At 43.6% G+C, this 27,063-nt stretch overlaps 1 protein-coding gene across 1 annotated transcript; it reads left to right on the forward strand.

Annotated features, from left to right (window-relative positions):
• RHAG (Rh associated glycoprotein) lies at positions 1-26,990 on the forward strand. The gene is made up of 10 exons (XM_073335739.2): positions 1-187; positions 10,388-10,571; positions 11,561-11,711; positions 12,943-13,090; positions 13,892-14,055; positions 16,347-16,484; positions 17,037-17,158; positions 21,057-21,139; positions 22,775-22,848; positions 25,125-26,990. The coding sequence occupies exons 1-10, from the start codon at positions 43-45 to the stop codon at positions 25,200-25,202; spliced, it is 1,287 nt and encodes a 428-aa protein (XP_073191840.1). The 5' UTR covers positions 1-42; the 3' UTR covers positions 25,203-26,990.
• Positions 26,991-27,063: the final 73 nt, after the last annotated feature.

A 27,063-nucleotide genomic window follows, 5' to 3' on the forward strand; every position in this document is an offset into this window, starting at 1 on the left:
TTCTCTCTTTATCAAGCCCCTGCAGCCTTGCACACTCTCACTATGCCTTCAGCCTTTGCTACCAACATGAGGTTCAAATTCTCTATCCTGGCAATTTTTCTGGAGGTGTTAATTATCATTTTATTTGGGATATTTGTAAGATATGAAAACACCCAGCCCACCACAAAGGATATATTTCTATATCCATGTAAGTATTATTGTTTATATAGCAGGGTAAGATTTGCAGAAGCTTAGGTTGCAATAGACCTTTGAGGGATCACTAGCATTGTGCAGGAATTCAGGCTCATATGTTAAAATTAATTGTATTGCTGCTTATCAACCCTTCTGTTCTGTTTATTCTATAACTAACGGCACCAGGGATTGGGCAGGGTATGCAGTTACCACTAACCAGAATTCTAGCCCTAGTTCAAAGGGTCCCACTTGCTGAATCGTGGTATTTGGGAACGTTATAACATATGATCCTTATGCATTTTTGTTTGTTACGCTGTAAAAGTTTGAAGCTGTTTTGGGAGGTTCTTTTGCCTGGACAATAATATTGCTGGTTGCCTTCTGTTTCTCCTCTCACGAAGAGCTGATCCATCCCTGGGAATGAAGTAATCACAAGGACACTTTATAAATGGGGATAGTGTGATTTGCTGAGATCAATTGAGATATTATTTTCTGAAACTGCCATCTCAACATTTTGTTTATTTTCGACTAAAAGGGCCTTAGTGTGGTAAATGTTAGAAGGCATCATTCTTGGTGCATTGTTTCAAGTGCTCTTTCAGTGACTGTTACAGGCAGGGCAGAACTATGGGCTCTTTTCATGGATTCCTCTTTCTTAGTCATGTGCCGCTAATATGACGCTCACATAGTACATTCTCCCTGTGCGGGAGCCGGGAAAACAGTACATTATTCAGATGTGAATTGACCAGCCTGGAGGGTCAAAGTCAGCTGCATTGGGGCAACCCTAATGAAGTCAATGCAGGAGAGACATTGAGAGAAGAATTTTGCCCTGAGTATTCTCCTTGAAACAGAAATACGGGAGTTTCCATCCTAGAGCAGAGCAATGGCCCATCTAGTTCAGTCTCCCATCTCCTATCTAAATGTATATCAAGTGTTTTTTAATGAACCCATCACTGATATCTAAGCACCAGGGACCTGATCCAAAGAGCACTGAAGTCTGAGAGTCTTTCCATAGACTTCAAGGGGCCCCTGAAATCTCAGTACCTGCAGCTAAGCACCTAATCCTGAACCGTACCGGACCCAGGGGTGGAAAAAGGTGGTGTTATACCACCTGGGTCCTCTCCCAATTCTCTGGGCTGCCAGAGCCTTGCTTGGACCCTACCGTCAATTATGGCAGCTCTGAGGCTGCTCTACTTTATATAGGCTGGTAATTCATCCAAAAAATGCTGTTATGTCCACCAGGGGTTGCCAGAGTTCAGTAGTGCGCCAGCCGTACTTCCTCTCCTTGGCAGGCCCCTGGCGTGCGCCATACAGAAGGAGGCCTGAAGGAGATAGTGTAGAGCCAGGAATCCCCAGCTACCCATTCTAGGCAGCTTTATGGTCCCTTTGTACTGCCAGAGTGATCTTTGGGCCAAGGATCAAACCTAGGCCTGATTCTCCACTGCCCAGCTCTTTGTGTAGCCATTTATACCCGTGCAAAGCACGGGTTAAATGTTACCATTCTGATTTGATATTGTTCAGCTCTTACCTTGCACAGGTATAAATGACAGGTACAAGGCCATGGTGAATCAGACATACTACCATGTAACACGTGTGCTCATATACTGTACTATATAATTGGATTGTAATAGTACACACAGATTTAATATATTATGTAAAAACTCTTGTATGGATTTTCCTTACAAGTTATAAGACTACTCAGCATTATCCTAGCTCCTTTCTTCTGTGGCTCTCTAAAGCACCTTACAAAGAAAAGTGGAAGCAGAGAGAGGGCAAGTGACTCATGCAAAGTCACACAGCGAGGCAATTGCAGAGCTGGGGTGAAAACCCCGATCTCCTGACTCCATGCTTCCTCTCCAATATGCCTAATGGCCAGGGAATGTAGCTTCTGATTTGCACACTATATTGGTCAGAACTTCAAGTGAGCATTGTGTGAAAAGCCTGTAAGCCCTGGGTTGTAGGAAGCTTGTTACTTATGAAGGAGAAAAATGCAGTAGAAGAGCACCTCTGCAAACTCAGAGGGAGTGTGTCAAGTTGGAAAAATGTAATAACCTACCTTCAGCTAGAACCGTAGGGAGTATCATTATTGTCCTCATTAATCATTAGTGTCATCAACTTTTGTAGCACCTAGAAAACACAAAGCAGATAATTTTCTGCCTCAGAGCTCACACACGAGCTGTGTTAGTATTAGTTAGCCCCTTCTCCCTCCCCCACCAATATTTTTTGGCTAAATGTATTTGTTGAACCTGGCCTTAAACTTAGACTGTAAACTCTTCAGGGCAGGGGCAGAATCTCACTACATATGTACAGCACCTAACACAAAGGGGCCTTGATATGCTTCAGGGCTTCTAGATTAGTTTAATATAGATATTAATCAGATCTGCTAGTGTGAACTGCTGCACCTGTCTGGAATCCCGTTGGATCTGCCTGAGGATGTGAGGTAGAATAAGTTATTATGCATCTTTATTACCTAAACTGAGGGAGCATGTATGGTTGGGTTGGCTCGGCTCAAACATTCCTTTTTCCTGTTGCTTTTGGTTTTATACATTGAAGTACAGACATGCTCGTTTCTGCAAGTGATGCCGCAGAAGTGGAATTTCAGAAGTGATTGGAATGAGGTGATGATGCAGACTTGTCTAATTGATTTTGGGATGGTGTTCCAAGCGTCAGAGCTTGCAGAGAAGGAGGAGGGGACAAAGGGGCTATCAAGTCTGGCATCCTAGATGACACGGAGAGGATGTAGAAGCAGAGGAAGGACATGAAAGCAGAGCAGGCCCATGACATTGGCAGAGGCCCCATGACGTAGGGTGTTGAAAGCAAGGATAAGAAGTGTAAGTCCCCATAGTGCTAAGTGCTATAGAAACTCTTCCTACAGCTCCTAGCAGAACCCCTTTGGCTGGGGGCTGGAATTGGGGAAGCACAGAACTACATACAGCTTCCCCGCATAGGGGAATTTTCCCCCAGTTATTTGCAGCACCTTCATGGCCTCTATATGCTGTTGAGCAGAGTATAGGGCAGTGGTTCTCAAACTAGGGGCGCCACTTGTTCAGGGCCGGGCCGGTTTGTTTACCTGCCGCGTCCACAGGTTCGGTTAATCGCAGCTCCACTGCCCGACCAATGGGGGCTGCGGGAAGGGCGGCCAGAACATTGGTCTGGAGCGGTGAACCACGGCCAGTGGGAGCCGTGATTGGCCGAACCTGCGGATGCAGCAGGTAAACAAACCGGCCCGGCCTGCCAGGGGCTTTCCCTGAACAAGCAGCGCCCCTAGTTTGAGAACCACTGGTATAGGGTCCTAACTCTACTTTAAAGGCTCTAGGGAAGATCCTCAGCAGGTGTAAATTTGTTTGGCTGTGTTGATGCCAGTATTTATGCAACACTGTTCTCTCATTGGTCTCAGTTGAAGTCACTATTATTTATTTTACACCCCAGAGAATCCCTATGGGACTGACACATTTCCTGCACGGAGATCAACAATCATGCAGAGCAACTCAACAGTGGAACTGCTAAATCAGCATTGGGTTGCACTGGCAGAGTTGCGTGTGGTGGCTTTGAACAGCACCTGCCTGTCTCATGCCTTTCTCAAGATACTGCTCACAAGCTCTGTATTTCCCAAGCCCTTTAGTATCCCTCCAAAACAGTACAGAGCCCTGTACATACCCCAGATGAAGTTCTACATGAAAGAAATGGTCCAGAAGTATGGACTGGTGTGGGTCAGCTTAGCACCACTGACTTTTGGGAGGTGTTGGCCCCTATCAGAGGCTTGATGAAACAGTGGTCCAGCCCGATCTGGTTTTAAATTATGCAGACCCTGGGTTTCTTACACCTCTCCAAGGGGAGGAACCAAGGGAGGGCAGTGTTGAGGTGGGGACTGCCCCGGAATCTCACAGACCTTGCGAATCATTGCAATGGCCGTGTCTGCACTAGGAAAATGGGTAGTGTTTCAAACACATTTTAATTAACAATTTTGAATGATTAATGTAATTAGTAGTCAATGTGCTTATTTAACATTAACACGTTTTAATGAATACATTTTAACAGTGGGGGCAATTAACCACTGAAATAATTACCCGAGGATGTGGTAGGATCACCGTCACTTGGAATCTTCAAATCAAGACAGGATGTCTTTCTCCAAGGTATCTCAGAAAGATGCTGTGGGCTGGAGACAGATTCTGGGTGAGATTCTCTGGCCTATGCTACGCAGGAGGTCAGATTAGACAATGATATTGGCTCCTTTTGGCCTTAAAATCTATGAATTGACAAAATTTTAAATACGGCTTTAAACTTAGTGTAAAAAAGGCCAGACATGCTTAAAACATGTCAGCTAGTCATGGTCAACCTTTAGGAGGGCCTAGGATAAGCACCAACCAGTTAACATGTTTTTAAACACAATTGTGCCTGTCCACACTAAGGGCTCGGGGGAATTTTTTCAAAAACAGCTACATCCCATTTTCAAAAGAGACTTAGGAGCCTCAACAAAAGGCAATGTGACTTTAGGCACCAGGGAGCCTAAGACAGTTTTGAAAATGGTACTTGGGCTCTTATGAAAATGTTTCCCTAGATCAGCGTTTCCCAAACTTTTTTGGCCACGGAACACTTATGATATTATTTTGTAGTCGTTTGGCTTTCAAATAAAAAATTGCATTATTTATGCTCAAATATATTTTATTTTATAAAACAAAGCAAAAATACACATTTAAAATAACTTGAACTAACAATTTCTAACTGGAAAGCGTGTATAAAGTAGTACAAAAATCAAGGGCAAGAGTCAAAATTAAAAACAGTGTTCTACTTTAAAAAAACCTGTTTTTACATATACACAAACACCAAACAAATTAGATTTTTACTTGGAAAATCTATTTTTATAAACAGAAATACAAATTTGGATTAAATGGGATTGGTGTTTCTGCATTTTTCTATCACAAATTCGCTTAATATTAGGAATAATGCCGGAAAAAGAATTTTATGTTAAATTACAAAAAGAAAAGGAGTACTTGTGGCACCTTAGAGACTAACCAATTTATTTGAGCATGAGCTTTCGTGAGCTACAGTAGCTCACGAAAGCTCATGCTCAAATAAATTGGTTAGTCTCTAAGGTGCCACAAGTACTCCTTTTCTTTTTGCGAATACAGACTAACACGGCTGTTCCTCTGAAACCTGTTAAATTACAGTAATTCAAAAGAGTTGTAAACTACGCTTCAAATATGCCAAATTTAAAATTAAAAAACAATTTAAAGACCCTTTTTTTTCATTACAATTCTTTCACAGAGCACCTATTCACATCGTGCGGAACACCAGTGTTCCGCGGAACACAGTTTGGGAAACGCTGCCCTAGATCATGCTTAGCATCATTTTCATTAACACTCAAGAAAACGCAGTGCTTTTTCTAGCATAGACAGAAATGTAGGGCTGAAAGGACCTTGCAAGGTCATCAAGTCCAGCCCCTTGTGCTGAGGCAGGACCAAGTAAACTTAGATCATCCCTGACAGGGGTTTGTCCAACCTGTTCTTAAAAACCTCCAATGATAGGAGTTTCACAACCTCCCTTGGAAGTCTATTCCAGAATTTATTGTTGGAAGGTTTTTCCTAATATCTAATCTAAATCTCCTTTTCTGCAGGTTAAGCCCATTACTTCTTCTCCTACCTTCAGTAGACATGGAAAACAATTGTTCACCATCCTCTTTATAACAGCCCTTAACATATTTGAAAACTGTTATCTGGTCCGTCCCCTCCTCCCCCCCCCCAGTATCCTTTTCTCAAGACATGGTGTACTGGGATGCTATAGGCAATATAATTGATTGTTTAGATTAAACAGACTTCTTTGTTTTGTTTCTGTGCTGAATTAAGCAACTAACTACAAACAGTAGCAAGTAACAGTCTGATAGAACAAACCATAACCTCCGCCAGGAGGGGAAAAAATGTTGTTCAGGGCTGTTTCTGTGAGGGACATGATTACTGCCCTTGCTGTTTCTCAAGGGATGTACATGGCTAGGTTGACTGCGAGTAGAAAAAATAAGCATTCAGTCATGTTGTGATGCAACTTTCCACTTCAGTGTGTCAAATTCATGTGGGATGTAACTCTACTGAAGTCAAGGGAGTTCCACCAAGGGTTAAGTCTACTCTATCTTGTTACGCCCTCGGTGAGTTTGACCAAAAGAAATGGAGACCTGCATCGCAAAATGTTCGAATACTTATAGAGAAGCTTCACATTCATTTCTGGGGAAGCAGAGCAAATAAGCTGTTTCTCTATAAAAGCCACGATGGATGTTTTTGTCGAGCTTTTACAGATTTATCCTCTGTACAGATTTCATGGAATGGCTTTGCAAGGGTCATAACACTTAATAAACTTTGTGCATTGTTTTATGCTTACAATTTCAGGCCCTGATCCCACAAGCTGTTGGTTGCAGGGGTGGAGAATCGACAATAATAAAATATAATAATAATAATTAGTAATATCTGTAGAGCAGCTATAAACTTTTTTTCCTATTGATTTTTACCCTTTTTCTCCAAATGAGGGGGAAACAGGAACTGTCACTTCATTTGATTATCTGGGCATATCATTCTGACATGAATCCAGAACCTATAAACTTACTTTTGTCTCTTTCATTCAAAAGAAAAGGTCAGTGACCATCTGTGACTGAGGCCTTCTGGGCTGTTGTACCCCCTGAATCTGGGGAGAATTATTGCTCGTGGTAGTTTGCTCTGAAAGATCCTAGTAATGTCATTTTAACTTAGGGATTAAGATCAGATCAGGCATGTCTCTGGTGCTGTGTGAGGTGTTTAATTTACTACTAATGTCACCCTTCTGCCCATCAGAGTTGGCAGCAACAAGGGCCGGGTTCAGTATCTAGGGGTTCCATTCCAATAACACTGCAAAACCGGCTCAAGCCCCCACCCAGTGACCTGGGACAAATATATACCACCCCCACTGGGCGCCTCCAAGAGGCACGACTTCTCCTCTCGCAAGCACGGAGTCTGAGTGTAGCAAAAACGCCTTTTAATAACAGAGAGAAACAATGTGGCATTATGTTGGGGAAACACCACCAACAGGATTCATAACACAACCCATGAGCAAAAACCCACCCCAAGCAAATTGGGGCGTGTCCTTTCCCTTGGGTTCTTGAGTCCAGCAACCCCAAATCACCCAAAGTGCCAAAAGTCCAATGGTCCAAAAGTCTCTGTCCCTGGTCAGGGCAGCCCCAGAGTTTGAAAGTTTATCTGCAGAGTTTTACCTCTCCACCTGGGTGGAAATGGGGGGGAAGGGGAAGCGGTAAGGGGCACCCTATATGATCTGAAGCTGACTGCCCCACAGCTCCATAGGGCTCCGCTTTGCTCCACCAGCCAGTCCACAAACTGCTCTGCGTCCCACAAGCAGCTCCCACCGTCCCATGAACTACTCCACCAGCCGGTCCACAAGCCGCTCCAGCTGTCCCACAAACTGCTCCACCATATATCGTCAGGCTCCCCCACTACGTAACACAACGCTCAGTGATTTCAGCTCTTAGTCAGTTTTTAGCTCTTTTGTGATTTCAGCTTGTAGTAGGGGAGCCTCAGTGCTGGTGCACCATTAGCCCAAAGTGAATTCAGCGGCCTGTAACTAGACTCCTAATAGAATCAACATTAGCTCTGATATTCCACAGTGGAGAGAGGAGGAAGTGCAATTAGCATGTAAGGCTCTCACCAGGGGGCCCATGCCACCAAGTATAAATACCTGTCCCCAGCCTCTCTCAATTCACAGAGTTTTGGAACCCACATTCCTTGCCTAGCGAGTGCTGCTTAGTTGATGGCGAGTCCCTCCATCATAACAAAAGGCCCAGTACAGTTCCAAGCACAGTTCCCATAATCAGGGTAATAACAATGTATTCTTCCTGCCCCAATAACAGAGACACTGGGGATCCCACAGCAGCCAAAGTGACCATTTGGGCAGCTATGGGCTCATGCTAGGTGGGGTGGGTGTGCCTATGCAAATGAGATCAGCCCCTGAAGTTCTTTTCCACAACTTGCCACACCTCACCACCAGATGTCAGGGTGGAGCTCATCCTGACTCTGCTTACACTAATACTGGCTATCTGGAGGCCGCTGCTAGATTTCCTATAAACAAGTGGGGAATGTTCCTCTAGGCTTGTTATTCAGCTATTCTAAGTTTCCACTGGAGAATGGGCCTGAAATTGTAGCTGCAGAAGCAGAGCCAACTATATGCAAAGAGTAGGGAGGATGCCTGCTCTGTCTTTGTAATGGGACGTTCTGGAGATGGAAATCAACTGGAATAGTTTGGCGAAAGCACTCGGTGAAATTCTATGGCCTGTGTTGGGCGGAGGTCAGACCAGTAATCATAATAAAGGTCCATTCTGGCCTTAAAATCTATGAATTTATGAGCTTAATGTTTTGCCTGTAGGCGGTTGAGAGTGTGCTGCTGAAGGGAGAGGGACTTCAAAAGGATTATGAGCCGGAGAAATAGGCTTGATGACCAGCTCATTCACACCGAGGCCACAGAAAAGTGCTTATTCCATATGAAGTAAAGCATTTGGATCCTGTGGTTAAGATTTTCAAAGCTGAGTTCTAGGGGATTTAACCTCACAACTTCCACTGAAATATATAGGAGTCACGTAGTTAAATCTGCCAGCCAGCTTAGAGAATAACAACTTCTCACTAGTCCTCAGAGGAAAAGCATTCTCTAGGGTTTGTGTGTTTTCCATTGTGTTCCATGTGTATTTGTTAATTCTGCCATTTCAGTTTGGTGAGACATTTTATGTGTGAAACTGTATTTGATCTTCTTTCATACTATCCAAGACCATCACTTCAGCCACCCTATCAAGCAGAGAGAATGCCCAGAGAACCTGTTCTTTATTTCCAGATGTTCTGTGAAACACAGAATGGATAAATATATTCCATTGAGATAACAGTATGATTCAGTGATAGTGAATTTTATACATGCTTTATACTATACACAGTCATACCCTCTAGGGTCATTTCAACTTGCCTTCTTATAAGGAAGGAAAATGTTTTTGTGAGCAAATCAAGATGAGCATTTTTTTGTTTGTTTGTTTTTTGAACAGGTTTCAGAGGTTTTTTTAAATCACAGTCAAAAATTCATCTGTAAATCAACATCACAACCCAAAGTGGAAAATCTAAGATTATTGTGTAACCCTTAAAAATAAATAGTAACCACAACCATGATTGTCAGAGAGGTTTGGGGAACAGTTCTGGGGTGCGGGAGCGGGAGATCCCATATTGATGTCAGGAGAGGATCCTATATGATAAAAAAATCTGAGAATGTCCAGTCTGAAGATAAGGCTCTGCATATAATCTGCATATAGACCCCCATCCTGTGGTGAGAAGAGTGCAGGTCAACACTTGTGCCCCATTGACTTCAATGGGGCTCCATGGAGGTGCTGGTGGTCTGCCTGTGTGCATTCCATGCAGGATCAGGACCATAATATGCCAGTATATATAAAATAAATAGAACACTTTGATTAGGGACCTCATCTAAGTTTTTTATAAATATTGTTTGATTTTCATTGTTCGCCAATGTAAAGTTGACGCATTTATCTGCAGGCACTAAGCAGGCTTTTCACCATATAATGGCTTTGACTTTAGATTTCAGTGAATGTACTTTGCACTCTCTTGTGGCACAAGGTGGTAATACAGTCTTGATGATAGTTCTAATAGAAAGTATGCAAATAATACTCGTGGAGAATGGATCTTCAAGCCAAGTATTCCGTTTACAATGTCCACTGTCCCTGTTTTTGCTGGACACCTGTATGTGACGAGTGTTGGGGAGACTGAATGAATAAGTTATTCCCTAGCAATTTTCTGACTAGGAAGTCCAACTCAGATTGAAACATAAGTTGTTCATATTCATAAATGGATCCAGATCTTTTGGGCACAGAGCTCTCCTTGAGAGGTATGTAAGGCACTGTAGAAAAGTGAAGGGGGGTTTTTTTGGGGGGGGAGGGGAATTTGTTTGTTAATTGGTAAATGTCCACATTAATATAATGAATTTAGGTTGCAATTTTTAATAACATTTTTAAAATAACATTTTCATTAACTGTAGTACAAAGATCTCCCCATCTTTCAGACAGAAGCCACCCAAACATTCTTGCTATTTATATCTTGGCTGTCAGCACTGATTGTGGTGTAGTTGTCTGCCAAACAGCTAGGTAGTAAAAGACTTGCCTATCCTTTCCCCCAAATACCTCCTCTTTATGGGCCCATGGTCCTTTCAGTCTTTCAGGATGTCCACGTGATGATATTTGTTGGGTTTGGTTTCTTGATGACCTTCCTGAAGAAATATGGATTCAGCAGTGTCGGAATCAACATGCTCATTGCTGCGCTTGGTCTTCAATGGGGTACCCTGATGCAAGGATTTTGGCACATGGAGGCACAAAAAATTAATATTGGCATCAAAAGGTAAGTGTAACTCTCTCTCAGGCCCAATGGTGTTCCCAGTTAATTTATCACCAAACATTCCCTGACTACAATGGGGGTGTGTGTGTGTGTGTGTGTGTGTGTGTGTGTGTGTGTGTGTGTGTGTGTGTGTGTGTGTGTGTGTGTGTGTGTGTGGAGCAGTCTTAAGAAGAGACACTGAATGTTACCCACCCCGGAATAGCCCAAAGCCTGGTGTTAGGATACTCACTGAGGAAGGGAGGAGATTTGTGTTCAAGTCCCTGATCCAGAGCTGGGATTCAAACCTCTGTCTTCCACATCCCAGACAAGTGCCCCAACCATCAGACCAATGGTTACAAGGAAGACACTTTTCTGAAATTTGCCTTTTCCGATTTGCTGACAAATTCCAAATATTTTTGGAGCCAAATATGCTTTCTGAGTTTTGTCCTGGCCAAACCCAAAATCAGTTGTTCACCCAGCTCTAGTCAACATACCTTTATTCCATTCCAGTAACCAGTTATCACTAACCTCCTTCCAACACTACCCAGGCAAAGCTATCTCTGATGATAATGGGAGGAAGGCACATATGGGGGAGTAGAATTTCAGAGCTGAGCTACACCATGTAACCAAGAGGAGAATCTTACCCAGAACAAGGGAGTTACTCATCTTACAGTTGCCTTTTGAAACATCAGCAATACTAATAAAATCAGATAATAACAATTTTCTTGTGTGTTCTCAATTGCCTTGTTTCATCTGACTTTTTCTTTGATTTCATCCTGCTTGGCAAGAATGCAGTCTGTGCATGTATGTAACCTTCCTTGGGACCCACTATTTGTCCCACAGCACAGGGCCCCATACTTTGAAACAGCCTAAGAGTTTTTTATGTACAATTAGCAGATCTGATATCTCACTCTTCGAGTGTTCTATGGATTGTGTTGATACGAGTTTGGGATCCATTTAATTTCTCGTCATATTAAACTGTTTTTTGTTTCTATTTATGTTCTTAAATACAGTATGATAAATGCAGACTTCAGTACAGCAACCGTCTTGATTTCGTTTGGAGCTGTCCTGGGGAAAACAAGTCCAGTCCAGATGCTGATCATGACCATTCTGGAGATCACAATCTTTTCATGCAACGAACATCTTGTTGTGAAAGTACTAGGGGTAGGAAACATACATTTACTGAGAAGGAAAAGCTCCTAATATCTCCATTAGTTATAGCAAATCTGTGTGTGTGGAGAATTCTATTTCCCTTTCATTTCCTCTGTCATAGGGTGAATCAAATCTCCCTCCTTCTTCTTCTTCACGTCTCCACCTGTCATCTCCTCTCCGGATATCTCATTGCTTAGCTTCAAACTCAGATACTGCTTCAGTGTGTGTGACACAACTTTGTGTTCCTCAACTCACTTGCCAATTCCTCTATCTTTCTCTTTGCTGACTCCTGGCTACAGCATAACTTGTGACTGCTGAATGCTTCAAAGTCCTCTCCTGACGTCCCTCCTTTGGGTAAAAGGTGATAGTAGTATCTTGTATATGATTGACAAATGGCTTTGAAAGAACAATGAAGAGCAGCTGTCTTCTAGGTCTAAAGGCATGATTCTGGTTTTCTGCATCAGAGAGCCCAGAGAACTGTTTTGAAAATAATGGCACCATCGACTTTTTGAGAGAGAGTCTCATGCCCAGTATGAAACTTGCTCATCTGGATCTCCGGAGATGTCCTGACTTCTTTTCATTGTCTTTAGTTCAGACCTTACTTTGCTCCCAAGACAAGAAATCTTTGAGTCATCCATCCCTGACGCTAAACTGTTTTTCCTCTTGTATCTCCCATGTCTGTATATATCTGCCCGGCATCTCCTCTAGAACATTGTACTGCCTGGCTAACAGTTGGCAGATAATTCTCACTGTTTACAATATATAAGGTAATTTAGAATAAACTAGGGATGCATTTGAGCCACAGAACTCCAATCCAAACCCAGATTTCTAACCTGGAAAAATCTGAGGGTGTTCTGATCTGGAGTTTTGATTCACTCACTAGTAAATGAGGAGCCACTTGAAATTTGGGTCTGGGATTGTGTTACCCCTCCCAAGCTTTAGGGATACTGGGAGCCAGAGTTTATGTTTGGATCAGTCTCTGTTAAACAACTGAACCGTGAAGCATTGTTAAAGATGGTCACTAGAAAGGTGCCTTGTTTAAGTGGTGGGTAAGAGTTACTGATCCAATTTTAATCTTTACTTGTGTCATTCTGTAGTAGCCTGAACTTCTAACTCTGGTCTCCACCATGGAAGGTGCACAACCAGACCCATCCAAATTCCTCCTTTATTAGAATCCTACTCCCTCCCTGTTCCCAGTACGGATGGTGCCAGTTTTAGGATTCAAATTTTTTCCCTGTTGCAGGCCACTGATACTGGAGCATCGATGACTATCCATGCTTTTGGAGCCTACTTTGGATTATCTGCAGCGCGAATCTTGTATCGTCCTGGTCTGAAAGAGGGACATAAAAATGAAGAGTCAGTCTACCACTCGGACATGTTTGCCATGATTGGTGAGTCAGAGAGGAGTACTGTCAAAAGAATGGAGAGCATGGGTCAGCTGTTCCTTCCTGCATCTGATCCATTGTAAATACTAATGTTGCTATATTAGAGATTTGTTGTTTCCTCCTTGCAGCATGCTGCTTTTCTTCTGCTGCAAATGTGTTTTCAATGCAACCTAAAATGTTTTGGTTTTTCATTGAAAAAAAAAAAACAGAAAATTTCAGTGATGGTTCATTTTTTGCAAAAAATTTACTTTAGGGGGAAAAAGTCAATTTTCTGTGTCTCCCCCCTCCCCCCCAAAAAAAGGTTTCAATGGAAAACTATCAACCAGCTCTAATTAATGAGTTAACATCCTGCTAAGTAGGTAAGTACTAGTATTATGCTCATTTTACAGCTAGAGAAACTGAGACAGAAAGAGGTTACAGGCCAGATTCTGCCACCTTTATTCATGTTGAGGAGTCTTGCTCTGCGGGTTTCCCTAGAAGTTACTTTGGGAGTAACATCCTGTTCAGGGTGACTGAGCATTGCAGAATCACAGTGAGTCTTTGGAAGAACTAGCACCTGAGCATCCTGAATTCCTGTCCACTTCACAGGAAGGTAATGGAGCTCACATGGGCTGGGGGTTTCTTTTGTCTTCTCTTTCATCTCTAGTGTCAAAAGCTTCTGGGTAATAGTCCATCATTTTTCCAATCATCTAATCCTTTCTTATTGCTCTTCCCCATTCTCCTGCTCTTGGCGAGCTCGTTCTGCTAAATGTAGTATCTAACATTGAAAACCCTCCTGAGATTTAATGTTTTTTTGCATTCATGCAGGTACCCTTTTCCTCTGGCTGTTTTGGCCCAGTTTTAACTCTGCCATGGCGCACGCTGATCTCCAGCAGAGAACGATCATTAACACTTACTTTTCCATGGCTGCATGCACACTCACAGCCTTTGCCCTCTCAAGCCTGGTCGAACACAGAGGCAAGTTGGATATGGTAAGAGTTACGTCAAAATCCCATGTCTGTCATTAAATCTAGCGCAGAGTGACAATGACAGAGGACTGTCAATGAATGGGCTGGTTCAGAAAATATAAGAGCTAGCTGGAGCCTTTGCTCCAAACTCAGACTAAATTAGAACCCTGGTTTATGGTTCAAAAAAATTTAGGGTTGTTTTGTAGAGTGTGTGTAGGTGTGTGTGTGTAACCAGTGGTGAGCTGGAGCCAGTTCACACCGGTTTGCTAGAACTGGTTGTTAAATTTAGAAGCCCTTTTAGAACCGGTTGTTCTGCGAGGGACAACCGGTTCTAAACCGGCTTCTAAATTTAACGGACCAAAAGTGGTGCCTTAGGTGCCGACTGCAGCCCTGGAGCACCCAAGGTGAAAATTTGGTGGGTGCAGAGCACCCACTAGCAGCTCCCCACCCCACCCGCAGCCCCAGCTCAACTCCGCTCCACCTCCTCCCCTGAACGCGCCGCCCCGCTCTGCTTCTCTGCCTCCCGCCCATGCAGGAAGCCGGGGCAGGCTGAGAAGCAGGCTGCGGCTTCCCGCTCAGGCCCAGGGAGGCGGAGGTGAGCTGGGGCGGGAGACGTGGGGGGGGCGTGAGGAGGGCCACCCATGCTGCAGCAGGTAATCCGGGGGGGGGTCACGCAGGGGAACTGCTCCCCGTCCCAGCTCACCTCCGCCACCCTCGGCCTGAGCGGGAAGCCACCGCCTGCTTCTCAGCCCTCCCAGGCTTCCTGCCGAACAGCTGATTCCACCAAATTTTCCCAGTGGGTGCTCCAGCCCCAGAGCACCCACGGAGTCAGTGCCTTTTGATGTGATCAGTGGGGGGAGCGGCTGCTCCTCCTGCTTCCCCCGTAGCTAAGCTCCCCTGCCCCTAGGAGCCAGAGGGACCTGCCGGATGCTTCCTGGGAGCTGCCCCAGGTAAGCACTGCCGGGACTCCCCACCTTGCCCCCCTGCAGGTCCCTCTGGCTCTTAGGGGTGAGGTGGGCACCCACTATGGTGGCCCACGAGACCCTCCTGCCCGGTTCTGGGGCAGCCAGGGGAGTGGGTTGGATGAGGCAGGAGTCCCGGGGGGCGGGGGTGGGCAATGACCCCCTTGTGGGGTGAGGAGGGAACCGGTTGCTAAGATTTTGGGAGCTCATCACTGTGTGTAACCCACACTGCTCTGTGCATGTTTCCCCTCCCACTCTAGTGGCTGTGATCCATAGATATTTATGTGTCTGCTACAGCTCCCTGCTAGAGGAGTTAGTCCATTGACTCAAGCTGTAGTACTGAAGACCCAGGGTTAAAACCCAACTGTTGGTCCAACTGGGGTTGGCTACAGGGGTGGGCCATCTGGGAGGGAAAAGCAAGGACCACACTGGGGTCAGTAACAAAGACAGTCCCTCCTCATGCCCTCTAGGGGTACATACCACCACCAGCAACAGCAGCCCCGGAGGCAGGGAGGCCATTTGTGGCGTAGGCCCGCTCTGCACCACCCTATTCAAGTGTTCCCTCAAGTGATAGTTTGAATTGGCCTCTTTCCAGAGCAAAAAAACCCCTCAGTTGGCTGATGTTAGGCACTCTAGTGCCCTAGGCCAGTGCTACTGAGGGAGGAAAGGGTGCTCAAGGGGGCAAGGCTCCTCCTCCCACCTCCCTGAAGCTGACCACTGGGGTGAGGGAGTGGCCAGGTTCGATCCACACTGGAATGAGGAGTTGTGGTCCCTGCTGCTGTCCTTGTAGCTTTGGTGGGGCTGACCTTGGAGGAATGGATGTTCTTCTCCCCTACAATGTCCTAACAGATGGGAACGGGACAGTCAGATCCTGGCTAGTCTCCCAACTACTGTTGCTGCTCCCTGTAGTGGGAGGATGTCTTTAAAGGGTATCAGAGTACGACCTGCCTCAAAGCTGTCCTGCCTGCTGGCTGGGTTGGGAATCTGCACAGGAAATGCCTTTGAAAACTAAGCAGCCAAATTAACTATCCATGTAGCCTACCCTTAATGCCAGTAGATGGATTTAGTGTGCATCCATGAATCTACATATGTATACAGAGGGGGACCCTACAGGGCAGTGATTGTGCTGTAGAATCAAAACCAGGCCTCTGCTGGTCTTAATTCATTCCTTGACTGCCTCAGTCTGACATCACTGTATTGGAGATGCACTTTTAAGTTTCACTGATAAATACTTTACAATGTAAATATCGTGTGTGAAGACAGAGGAGGCTTGTGCTGTTAGTCATTCACATACAAACCTGGCCTCCATTCCCAGCTGTCATCTTACTCTTCAGGGTTTTATGTCCTGCACAGGTTCACATTCAAAATGCCACCCTAGCAGGAGGAGTAGCAGTGGGTTCCTGTGCCGACATGAGCATCTACCCACTTGGTGCTATGTTAATTGGTAGTATTGCTGGTCTCATCTCTGTCATCGGGTTCAAGTTCTTGACTGTAAGTATAAAATAACGTAGAATATGCAGGACCTGATTCTGATCTCTCTTACGCTGGCTTCACGGCACTGTAATTTCATTGATTTCACTGGAGGTACTCCTGATTTACTAGACATATGAAACATACAGAGCCATCCCTAGGGGATGGCGAACTGGGGAGACCGCTTGGGGCCCTGCACTTTGGGGGGCCATGCAGGCCAATGCAATAGGCTGGTGCTGCATGGGCAGTGGGCGAACGGCTGGTTGGGGGAGGCTACCGTATCCCCGCCCCTTCCACCTGAGGGAGAGCGCAGATGGTGTGGTCCCAACCCCATGGAGCCCAGCGGTGCCGCCTCCCCTATCTGCCCCCAGCAAGGTTGGTCCCAGAAGTGATTTCACTTCTGGCCCGGAAGTATCATCACTTCCGTCCTGGTCCTCGAACCCCTCTAGGGACAGTCCTGGAAACATATTTTAGTACTGTGTGTTCTCCCCCAGTTAATTTGCCTAGCAAAACTGGTCAGTGAAACCTGTAGACTATACCCTGACATGAAAGTATATTTCTCTCTCCTTTTAGCCATTCTTTTTTTCTAAACTGAAAATTCATGACACGTGTGGAGTCCATAATTTACATGGTTTACCTGGATTACTGGGAGGTCTTGCAAGCATCATTGCAGCTATGGCACACGTCAAATTGGGGTGAGTGAAAGAAAGAAAGAAAGAAAGAAAGGAAAGGTGGAAGTGAGGCGTCTTCAGTGAAGTTGCGTTCTACTTTGTTTTCTTTACATGTTTTATATGGCATCCCTTGTTGCAGTATTGGATCTAGAATTACTCAACTATGAACCAAGGCAATTCCCAAGAATGCCTTTATTCCCCTTCACCACTTTACTGTGGAGATCAGACTGACTAAACTGAATCCTCTCATGTAGCCCTTCATAAGAATTGTATATAATAAATTTCATACCATTTATATTAAATATAAAACCTGTGGGCCTGGTATTCCCTTCACTTACACCTTTTTTACATCCAGTTAACTCCATAGACTTCCATGCAGTTACTGCTGATTTACCCTGGTGTAAATGAGAGGAGAATCAGGCACTGTCCTGTTGTAAACTTAAGGTCATAAGTTAAGTACTAAAAAGTCAGGAAATGTGCATTCACAGCCTTCCCTCTGCCTCTTAGGTGCATGTCCATTCATTGACAGTGATCCTGGGTTATCTATTTGCCTCTTTGAATCAGGTTTCTAGTGCAAATCCTTTGGATTGAAAATATGAAGCACATTTTTGGTCACTATTTTGAACAATCACTTAAAAAATTCTGTTTCAAGGAACATTCCTGCCAGAAAACCCATTTGTTAGAGAATTTGCACAGGAGAACACGAAAGGAGCATGAACACTGATAGGGTGACCAGATAGCAAGTGTGATAAATCGGAACGGGGTGGGGGTAATAGGTGCCTATATAAGAAAAAGCCCCAAATGTCAGGACTGTCCCTATAAAATCAGGACACCTGGTCACCCTAAACACTATTTCTTTTCAGAAGATGCCCCTCTGGTTTGATTTCATACTTTTTTAAATACTGCCTCTATTTTGCGGTTAAAACGTGATTCTTATGGGGGTGCCCAAATGTAAATACATTTTTTCCATACCCAAATTTGTCCAAAATTAAGAACATAAGAATGGCCATACTGGGTCAGACCAAAGGTCCATCCAGCCTAGTATCCTGTCTCCCGACAGTGGCCAATGCCAAGTGCCCCAGAGGAAGTGAACCTAACAGGTAATGATCAAGTGATCTCTCTCCTGCCATCCATCTCCACCCTCTGACAAACAGAGGCTAGGGACACCATTCCTTACCCATCCTGGCTAATAACTATTAATGGACTTAACCTCCATGAATTTATCCAGTTCTCTTTTAAACTCCGTTATAGTCCTAGCCTTCACAGCCTCCTCAGGCAAGGAGTTCCACAGGTTGACTGTGCACTGTGTGAAGAAGAACTTCCTTTTATTTGTTTTAAACCTGCTGCCCATTAATTTCATTTGGTGGCCCCTAGTTCTTCTATTATGGGAACAAGTAAATAACTTTTCCTTATTCACTTTCTCCACACCACTCCTGATTTTATAGACCTCTATCATATCCCCCCTTAGTCTCCTCTTTTCCAAGCTGAAAAGTCCTAGCCTCTTTAATCTCTCCTCATAGGGCACCCATTCCAAACCCCTAATCATTTTAGTTGCCCTTCTCTGAACCTTTTCTAATGCCAGTATATCTTTTTTGAGATGAGGAGACCACATCTGTATGCAGTATTGAAGATGTGGGCATACCATGGATTTACATAAGGGCAATAAGATATTCTCCGTCTTACTCTCTATCCCTTTTTTAATGATTCCTAACATCCCATTTGCTTTTTTGACTGCCGCTGCACACTGTGTGGACGTCTTCAGAGAACTATCCATGATGACTGCAAGATCTCTTTCCTGATTAGTTGTAGCTAAATTAGCCCCCATCACATTGTATGTATCGTTGGCATTATTTTTTCCAATGTGCATTACTTTACATTTATCCACATTAAATTTCATTTGCCATTTTCTTGCCCAGTCACTTAGTTTTGTAAGATCTTTTTGAAGTTCTTCACAGTCTGCTTTGGTCTTAACTATTTTGAACAGTTTAGTATCATCTGCCAACTTTGCCACCTCACTGTTTACCCCTTTCTCCAGATCATTTATGAATAGGTTGAATAGGATTGGTCCTAGGACTGACCCTTGGGGAACACCACTAGTTACCCCTCTCCATTCTGAAAATTTACTATTTATTCCTACCCTTTGTTCCCTGTCTTTTAACCAGTTCTCAATCCATGAAAGAATCTTCCCTCTTATCCCATGACAACTTAATTTATGTAATAGCCTTTGGTGAGGGACCTTGTCAAAGGCTTTCTTGAAATCTAAGTACACTATGTCCACTGGATCCCCTTGTCCACATGTTTGTTGACCCCTTCAGAGAACTCTAATCTATTAGTGAGACATGATTTCCCTTTACAGAAACCATGTTGACTTTTGCCCAACAATTTATGTTCTTCTATGTGTCTGAAAATTTTATTCTTTACTATTGTTTCAACTAATTTGCCCGGTACTGACGTTAGACTTACTGGTCTGTAATTGCTGGGATCACCTCTAGAGCCCTTTTAAATATTGGCGTTACATTAGCTATCTCCCAGTCATTGGGTACAGAAGCTGATTTAAAGGACAGGTTACAAACCATAGTTAATAGTTCCACAATTTCACATTTGAGTTCTTTCTCAAATTAGCAGCTTCTCTACATAAAGATATCACAGCTAATCACATACATGACACACCTGGTATAAGATTCATGGTCTTTGACACTAGAACTGAAGGCCACTGCCAGTGACCTAAAAGAACAGCCTCACTAGCACACCACAGAGCTGTGCAAAATCCAATGGGTCCTACAAGCCACTTCTTCCTCTGCAGTCATATCTTAGGCATTTTCAATGGAATCACACCTGCAAAGCCAAACATACCTAACAATTCAAAGTAAATCTGTCAACCCCCTGGTACATGTCAGAACCATAAAAGGGCCCTAGGCTTGCTTGAATGCGTGGTGTGTTGAGCTATGTAACTGATATGATTTTCTGTATACTACACCTTTAAACCTCTAGAAGCTTTCCTCTCTGCAGTCACTGGCAGCTATTTTGTGTTTTATCCTGAATGCTCACAAATCATGAGATTGGCTTTAAAATAGTGAGATTTTTAAAAAACTGTGGAAAAGGCCTTCTTTTTATTTGTCTTCTGGTTTCTGAACCTTTAGGGTGCACTTAGGTCACATTTTCATTCTTTTCTTTGCACCCACAAGAGCTAGAACCTTAGGCCTTGTTTACACTATGGGGGGAGATCAATCAAAGTTACACAACTTCATGAACAACGTAGCTGAAGTCGACATACTTAGATCTACTAACCGCGGGGTCCACACTACACTATGTCAATGGGAGATGCTCTCCTGTCAATTCCCCTTGTGCTTCTCATTCAGGTGAAGTACAGGAGTCGGCGGGAGTGCAATCTGCTGTCGATTTAGTGGGTCTTCATTAGACCCGCTAAATCGACTGTCAGTGCATCGATCACCACATGTCGATCCCCCGTAAGTGTAGACAAGCCCTTAGTTTTGTTTTCTAATGACAGAAGAGGTTCTCACGAATTCACCTGAATCTAGGATCTGCGGCCTGAATTGAAAAAACCTACTACTGCAATAAAATCACAATACTTGACAGCACTGTACACTGTGCTCCCTTTTTCTCTCATGGAAACTTTACATGAAAATACAGGGTTGCTCTTTTTGCATGGAGGAACTTCAGTAAACCTCTCAACTAGTCTGTGCCGTGCTCTGAGTTTGAAACAAAACCCGAAGTGAAGTAAATTTTACATGGGTTCAGTTTTTGTGACGAAAGCACAGATCTCCTGCAGATGACCTTCCCTAAAAATTCCACCCATCCAGTGGGGGATGATATTAAACATGCATATAAGCTAGCAGAATACCAGCTCTGGAAACTCGGTGGTAGTTTAATCTTTTGTCATTTGCCTTTTTCTCATTTTCAGGGAGACTTCTCCTTCTGCTCCCATGCAGGCTGCTGCCCTGGGTTGTACCATTGGGATAGCTCTGGTAGGAGGAGCATTTGCAGGTTAGTAAGATGCAAACAGCACCCAAATGCAGGTCAGTAAGATGCAAACTATAGAGACATCCTTGGGTAGCACTTTGTGGTGCAAACAATATCAACCAAAAAACAGATTGATAGATTTAAAGGCCAGAACGGACCACTATGATTATCTAGTCTGACTTCCTGCACAGCCTCGCCCACTGTTAAACCTTGAATAAAGAATTTTGAAACAAGGATTACATTGGGAATCTTCTTGTTTTATTGAAGCTGTTGACCTTGATATATGTCACTTAGCAGTTGGGTTATTTTTTTATCCATAATTAAGGAAACTTCCGTAAAATAAAAGTTTGGAACAGTGAATAATTTAATAGCTATCTATCCATATGTCAGTGGGTGTAAATCAGATAGGTTAGGTAAATAGTTTTAGCCTTGGAATGTCTGACCATGTAGCTGGACACTCACAGAGAATCTGTGTTGGCATAAGGATCTGATTGTAGAATGGTAATAAAAGCTTCTGGTTTGTTTTCCAGTATATTTGTGGGTGCTCAATAGGAGACACTTAACATATCCCCTCCAAACCATCAACACTTTTAAGAAATCCTGCATGGGAATCCAAGAATCAGGCAGTATATATTATTATGTATATATTATTTTAAAAACAAAAACAAAACCCTGTGCTGTAAAAAAAAAAGGTTAAGGTTACAAAGTGAAGCACTCAGAAGTTAGGAAATGGCAGAATTAATTAATTATACTTATAGACTTAATCAATGAAGTACACTTCCCATTCCACCTGCAATGGGGTGGGAAGTATGAGAAGTAGTGGGAGGGTCAGGACAGGAGCTGGGGTGGGTGATAAGGGGGAATAGAAGCAGAGATGGACAAGGACAGGCTGGTGGAGGGCTGGGGCGGAAGGATCTGTAGTTACTAGTGAACACTTCTCCCCAGAAGCTGGAATTGAACCTAGAATTCCTGAGTCTCAGGTAGGAACTGTATGGGGATGGACCGTGCTCAGTAAATATGAACTCTTCAGAGAAGTTAACTGCCAGCCTCTGCTGAACATGTGCAAACTGATTTTTTTCCCCAAAGGCTTAGAATTTGACCAAATTTTAAAAAAACCAAAAGCCGATTTTTCACAAGCACAGCCAAAGGCACATCCCTAACACCAGGGCAACCGCAAGCCAAATGTCAAGCCCTGAAACATGGAGGGTGAGAACTTCTCAATGAAACAGCTGTAAGAATTTTTTAACGTGCAGGGGAGGGAAAAAATTTATTTTTCCCTAACCTTATTCTCGGAAATGGCTGAGCCCTTTTAGCTTGATACTTTCCAAAAAAGATTCAGCCGGAGGAAGACCCTCAGTGTGGAAAAGTTCAATCCCAACAGTTGATGTTTGGAAAAGCTATAAGCAACTGAAAATAGGGTTTTATAATGGAAAGTGTTAACCTGCACTGCCTAGACTATTGAGTGGCTTGATATTGTATGGGCTGATCCTTGGTGCTGGGTGCTTCTGAAGGGAAGTCAGTACCTCTCAGGAAGCACAAAAGCAGAGAGGTACATAGGGCCATAGGACAAAGGCCATGATTCCCCCTCCAAGGCTAGCTCTTATGCATCTGTTATGGCAGGTTTGCCTATTGTGGTTCACCGTATTTTCTCTCCTTCAGGTTTAGTTCTAAATTTGCCTTTCTTGGGACAACCACCTGATGAGAACTGCTACAACGACTCAGTTTACTGGGAGGTAGGATATAACCGCAGAGTAATCAGACCGTCAGGAAATGCAGCTTTCGTTGCCTTTTATTAGAAGATTACAATACAAGGCAATTCTGTTTTCCTAGTAGGAGAGGGAGGACTCATTGAATCTTTGTTAAACTGGGGAGTCACTTACACATGGGAGCCAGGCTTCAAAAATCCTGCCTAATCTCAGGTTTAGGATTTCTCAGGCCTGCCTCCAAAATCGCAAGACTTTTGGTGCTGCAGCTGGGAAAGTGCATGGAGGAGGAATAGAGAGATGGGCCCTCTATAAGCAGGCTGCAGAGAAAACAGCTCTTGAAATCCACTGTCATTGCACATCAGGAGATGGTTATTGCTCATGGTTTTAAAAAACAAACTCTTTTTTTTTTTCACATGATAAAGAGAAACCTTGGTGACAGGGCTGCGGGGGAGAGGGGAGCCAGAATGAAAATCTCATGCTTTGCAGTGTAGGTGCAAGGAAGGCCTCATAGTAAAGGCACTCTGCTAGGACTCATCGGATCTCAGTTCACTTCCTGGCTCTACCTTTGTAATGCCGGGGAAGTCATTAACTGCCTATAGACCCCAGTTCCCCCTCTGTAAAATGAGGATAATGTGAAAGTCACTTACTTTTTCTGTCTGGTCTATTTCGATGGTAGGTGCTTCAGGGCAAGGACAGACTCTTACTATGGGTTTGTACAGCGCCTTGCACGATGGGGCCTTGATCTCAGTTAAGGCCTCTTGGCACTGTAATCTCACAAACAACAAAAGCCACCATGCTCTTCAAAGTCAAGAGTACACCAAAGACTACAGTTGGCTTTCAGAGAGAAGGGGTTAGGCATCAGGAAGCTTCTGGCCCCTTAGAAGCTGGCATTGTCCTCAGCCTGTCGTGCTCTGGTCATGAGCGTTTGTCAGAGCTAAAGTCTCCAGTAAGTTATATTGTGGGGATAGGGGAGCACCAGCAAACGCAGATGAAAAATGTGCTGGAAGAAGAGAGAAATACCTGAACGTTGTGTGCTAGTGTGAGCCCATAAAGTGCAATGTCAGAGGAAGGAAGTGAGGTAAGTTCTGTGGGAAGTAAAGGCACGTCTACACGATGGGCGCTAGAGCAGCACAGCTCCCCTGCTGCAACTCTGCCACTGTAGCACCTCAAAGTAGATATTTCTTAGATCAGCGGGCAGGGTTTTCCCATCTCCACCTCCCCGAATGGCAGTGGCTAGGTTGACAGAAGAATTTTTCCATCAGTCTACCCATGTCTATATCGTGGGCTACACTGGCTTAACTACAACATGCAGGGGGTGAATTTTTTACACCCCTGAGTGATGTAGCTAGGTCAGTCTGTCTTTTAAGACCAGGCCTAAACTGTTTGTACTGTATGTGAATCATGGCTCTTTACTTGGTGAGAGGAGGAGAATGTAGTAATGCGCTGGGAAATATAAACCACTCCAGTGTTAGAAATGCAACTTGGTTGATCCAATGGCCCAGGGAAGCTTACTGCCTAAGGGGCAGCTGTGATCAAAAAGGATAGCATCTGGAGTGAGTGTCCAGACAGTCCTGTTGAAAGCTCTGCAACTGATTCTGTCTGATCTTGGGGAAGTCATGCAACTTAGATTGCAGAAGTTCCAGAAACGTGTGTCCATAATATAAATATTTAACAACACCAACAGTTAGAGGGAGTGGAAAAGTTTTGAAGTGTTGATGAAAGATTCACAAAGAAACTCAGCGGTATTTTAACAATAAATACGGGCCTGCTCACCTCACCACCCCAGAGTCCCATTAGAGTCAATGGATCTACTTGTGTAAGACCATGACACTAATTAGCCTATGATGCTAATAGAGCCTGGTGTTTTTATAGGATCTTAAAGGAGTTTGACACCCAATCCTGTTGAAGTTCAATGGGAATTAGGCACCAATCTCCATTAGGCTTTTTTGAAAATCACAGATGGAGTCTTTACGCTATATAGATGGTTATAGCACATGTTATAAAATACTTCCTTAGGCATGGCTTTGAGTCAGTTCCAGTTTAAAAAGACATTAAATAACTCAGAATTGCTGATTTTAGTACAGGCATACATGGCAGGCTAGGTCATCTTGTTAATAATGAAATGCATGAGCCAGATCTGGGAACTTCAGTACATGATGCCTGATGCAACGTCGCAAACTGTGATCACTCTGGGTAGCACAGCAGTCCTTAGTAGACTGTGCATGTTTGACAATTGATATAAGAAGAAAGAATCGCCAAATGTCATGATGTGGCATTAACCTCTTGTCTGGTTTTCATGCTAGGTTCCAGCAGAAGAGACACGACCTGCTGGCCAGTTCGGTGACTATGGGGATCACAGAACAGTCAACATCAATATGTAGGATGAATTCTCCATCATTAATTCCTGTCCTAGCAGTGCTGTTTCCAGTTTCTCATTCAAAGAGACAACATCTAAATATCATCCATACCACTCATTGTTTTCAATATGTAAAGGCAGGTGTAGATAGCTGTATTCCTTTTAAAACCCAAACAAACTTTATTTAGAATATGTCATCACTGACAAATGTGATACACACAATGCAAACACATTTGAGGATCCTTGACATACATTTGTTTATCTAAACTGAAAGATGCTAACTGATGTGCAGTATTCCTTGTATTTTAACCATCCATCATCACTGAGGTTGTTTTAACATACAGATTTCCTATCTATGTGTTTCTAATGTGCCCTTCACCCTGGTACCATATTTGACTGCAAGATTTAGGAATGTTTCCTTTTACACATTGAACATGCTGAGTCACAAAAGACTTTAAAACATACCCTTTAACCTACTAGGTATAATCAATTAGAGGCTGAAGGGGAATCAGTTCCTGTAGGTTATTTAGATTTCCAAAAGGTTTTTCACTACAATGTCCTTAAATTGCAGCAAGGAGGTTTAGGTTGGACATTAGGAAAAGCTTCCTATCTGTCAGGGTGGTTAAGCCCTGGAATAAATTGCCTGGGGAGGTTGTGGAATCTCCATCATTGGAGATTTTTAAGAGCAGGTTAGACAAACACCCGTTGGGGATGGTCTAGATAATACTTAGTCCTGCCATGGGTGCAGGGGACTGGACTAGATGACCTCTTGAGGTCCCTACCAGTCCTATGATTCTATGAAACCTTCCTTACCTCACTCTGGGTCAAGAGATGAATCCTGTCATGGATTAAAAACTGGATAAGTGACAGGAATCTAAGTATTGGGTATTTATAGCTAATTCTAAGTATGAAAAATGGGTAACAGTGAGATATCCCAGGCAGCAGTACAATAATCAGGTTGTGATGCTGGCAGAGCAGGTGCCAGCTCTTTCCAAGACTTCAGGCATTAGCTAAGAACGGACAAACTCATAGCTGGAGACCAGATCATTTCACCTGTATGTTAGTTTTGTTCAAAATAGGTAGTAGTCATATAAGAATATTTTTAGTGTTTAGACTCTATGAAATGCTTTTAAGTTGCTGCATGCCTTAATCTCACTTGTAATGTCTATATTCCATGCTATAAGAAAATATACAAGTTTTGCTTTGTATCTTTGAAAATGTTTGCTCTGAATTTGTCAGCCCATGCAAGGGAATTTCTCCTCCTCCCCCAGCCCATCCAGGAGAGCTATCAAAATTTAAATGGGACATTATAAGGTAATAGCTTTGTTAAATGCCCCATCCACCCATGGAGAAGTACATGCAGAAGGACTGGTCCCATCCCTTTGAATGCTGGAAGAGGGAAATAAAAGTACTGGACATGAAGATTTTTCCTCTGTTTTGCCGTTTGAAATCTCACAGGCCAGAGAAACCAAACTGAAGCTGGAGATCCCCAGGGCTTATCTCAGGTTTCAGAGTAACAGCCGTGTTAGTCTGTATTTGCAAAAAGAAAAGGAGTACTTGTGGCACCTTAGAGACTAACCAATTTATTTGAGCATAAGCTTTCGTGAGCTACAGCTCACTTCATCGGATGCATACTGTGGATACTCCTGGATCCACCCTGAAAGACACTTTGAATTGACAGATCACTGCAACTCTGTCACTCTTAGGATCTAGATGGTAACTCATTTGCTTGTATGTGTTTACTGGCTTTAACCTGTAAATAATGCTCTTATTTCTTTTTCCTAGTTAATAAAACTTTAGATCGTTTATTACAGGATTGGCTACAGGCATTGTCTTTGGTGTAAGATCTAGAGTACCAATTGATCTGGGGCAAGTGACTGGTCTCT

This window comes from Lepidochelys kempii, chromosome 3, assembly GCF_965140285.1.
Source record: "Lepidochelys kempii isolate rLepKem1 chromosome 3, rLepKem1.hap1, whole genome shotgun sequence".
NCBI classification, from domain to species: Eukaryota; Metazoa; Chordata; order Testudines; family Cheloniidae; genus Lepidochelys; species Lepidochelys kempii.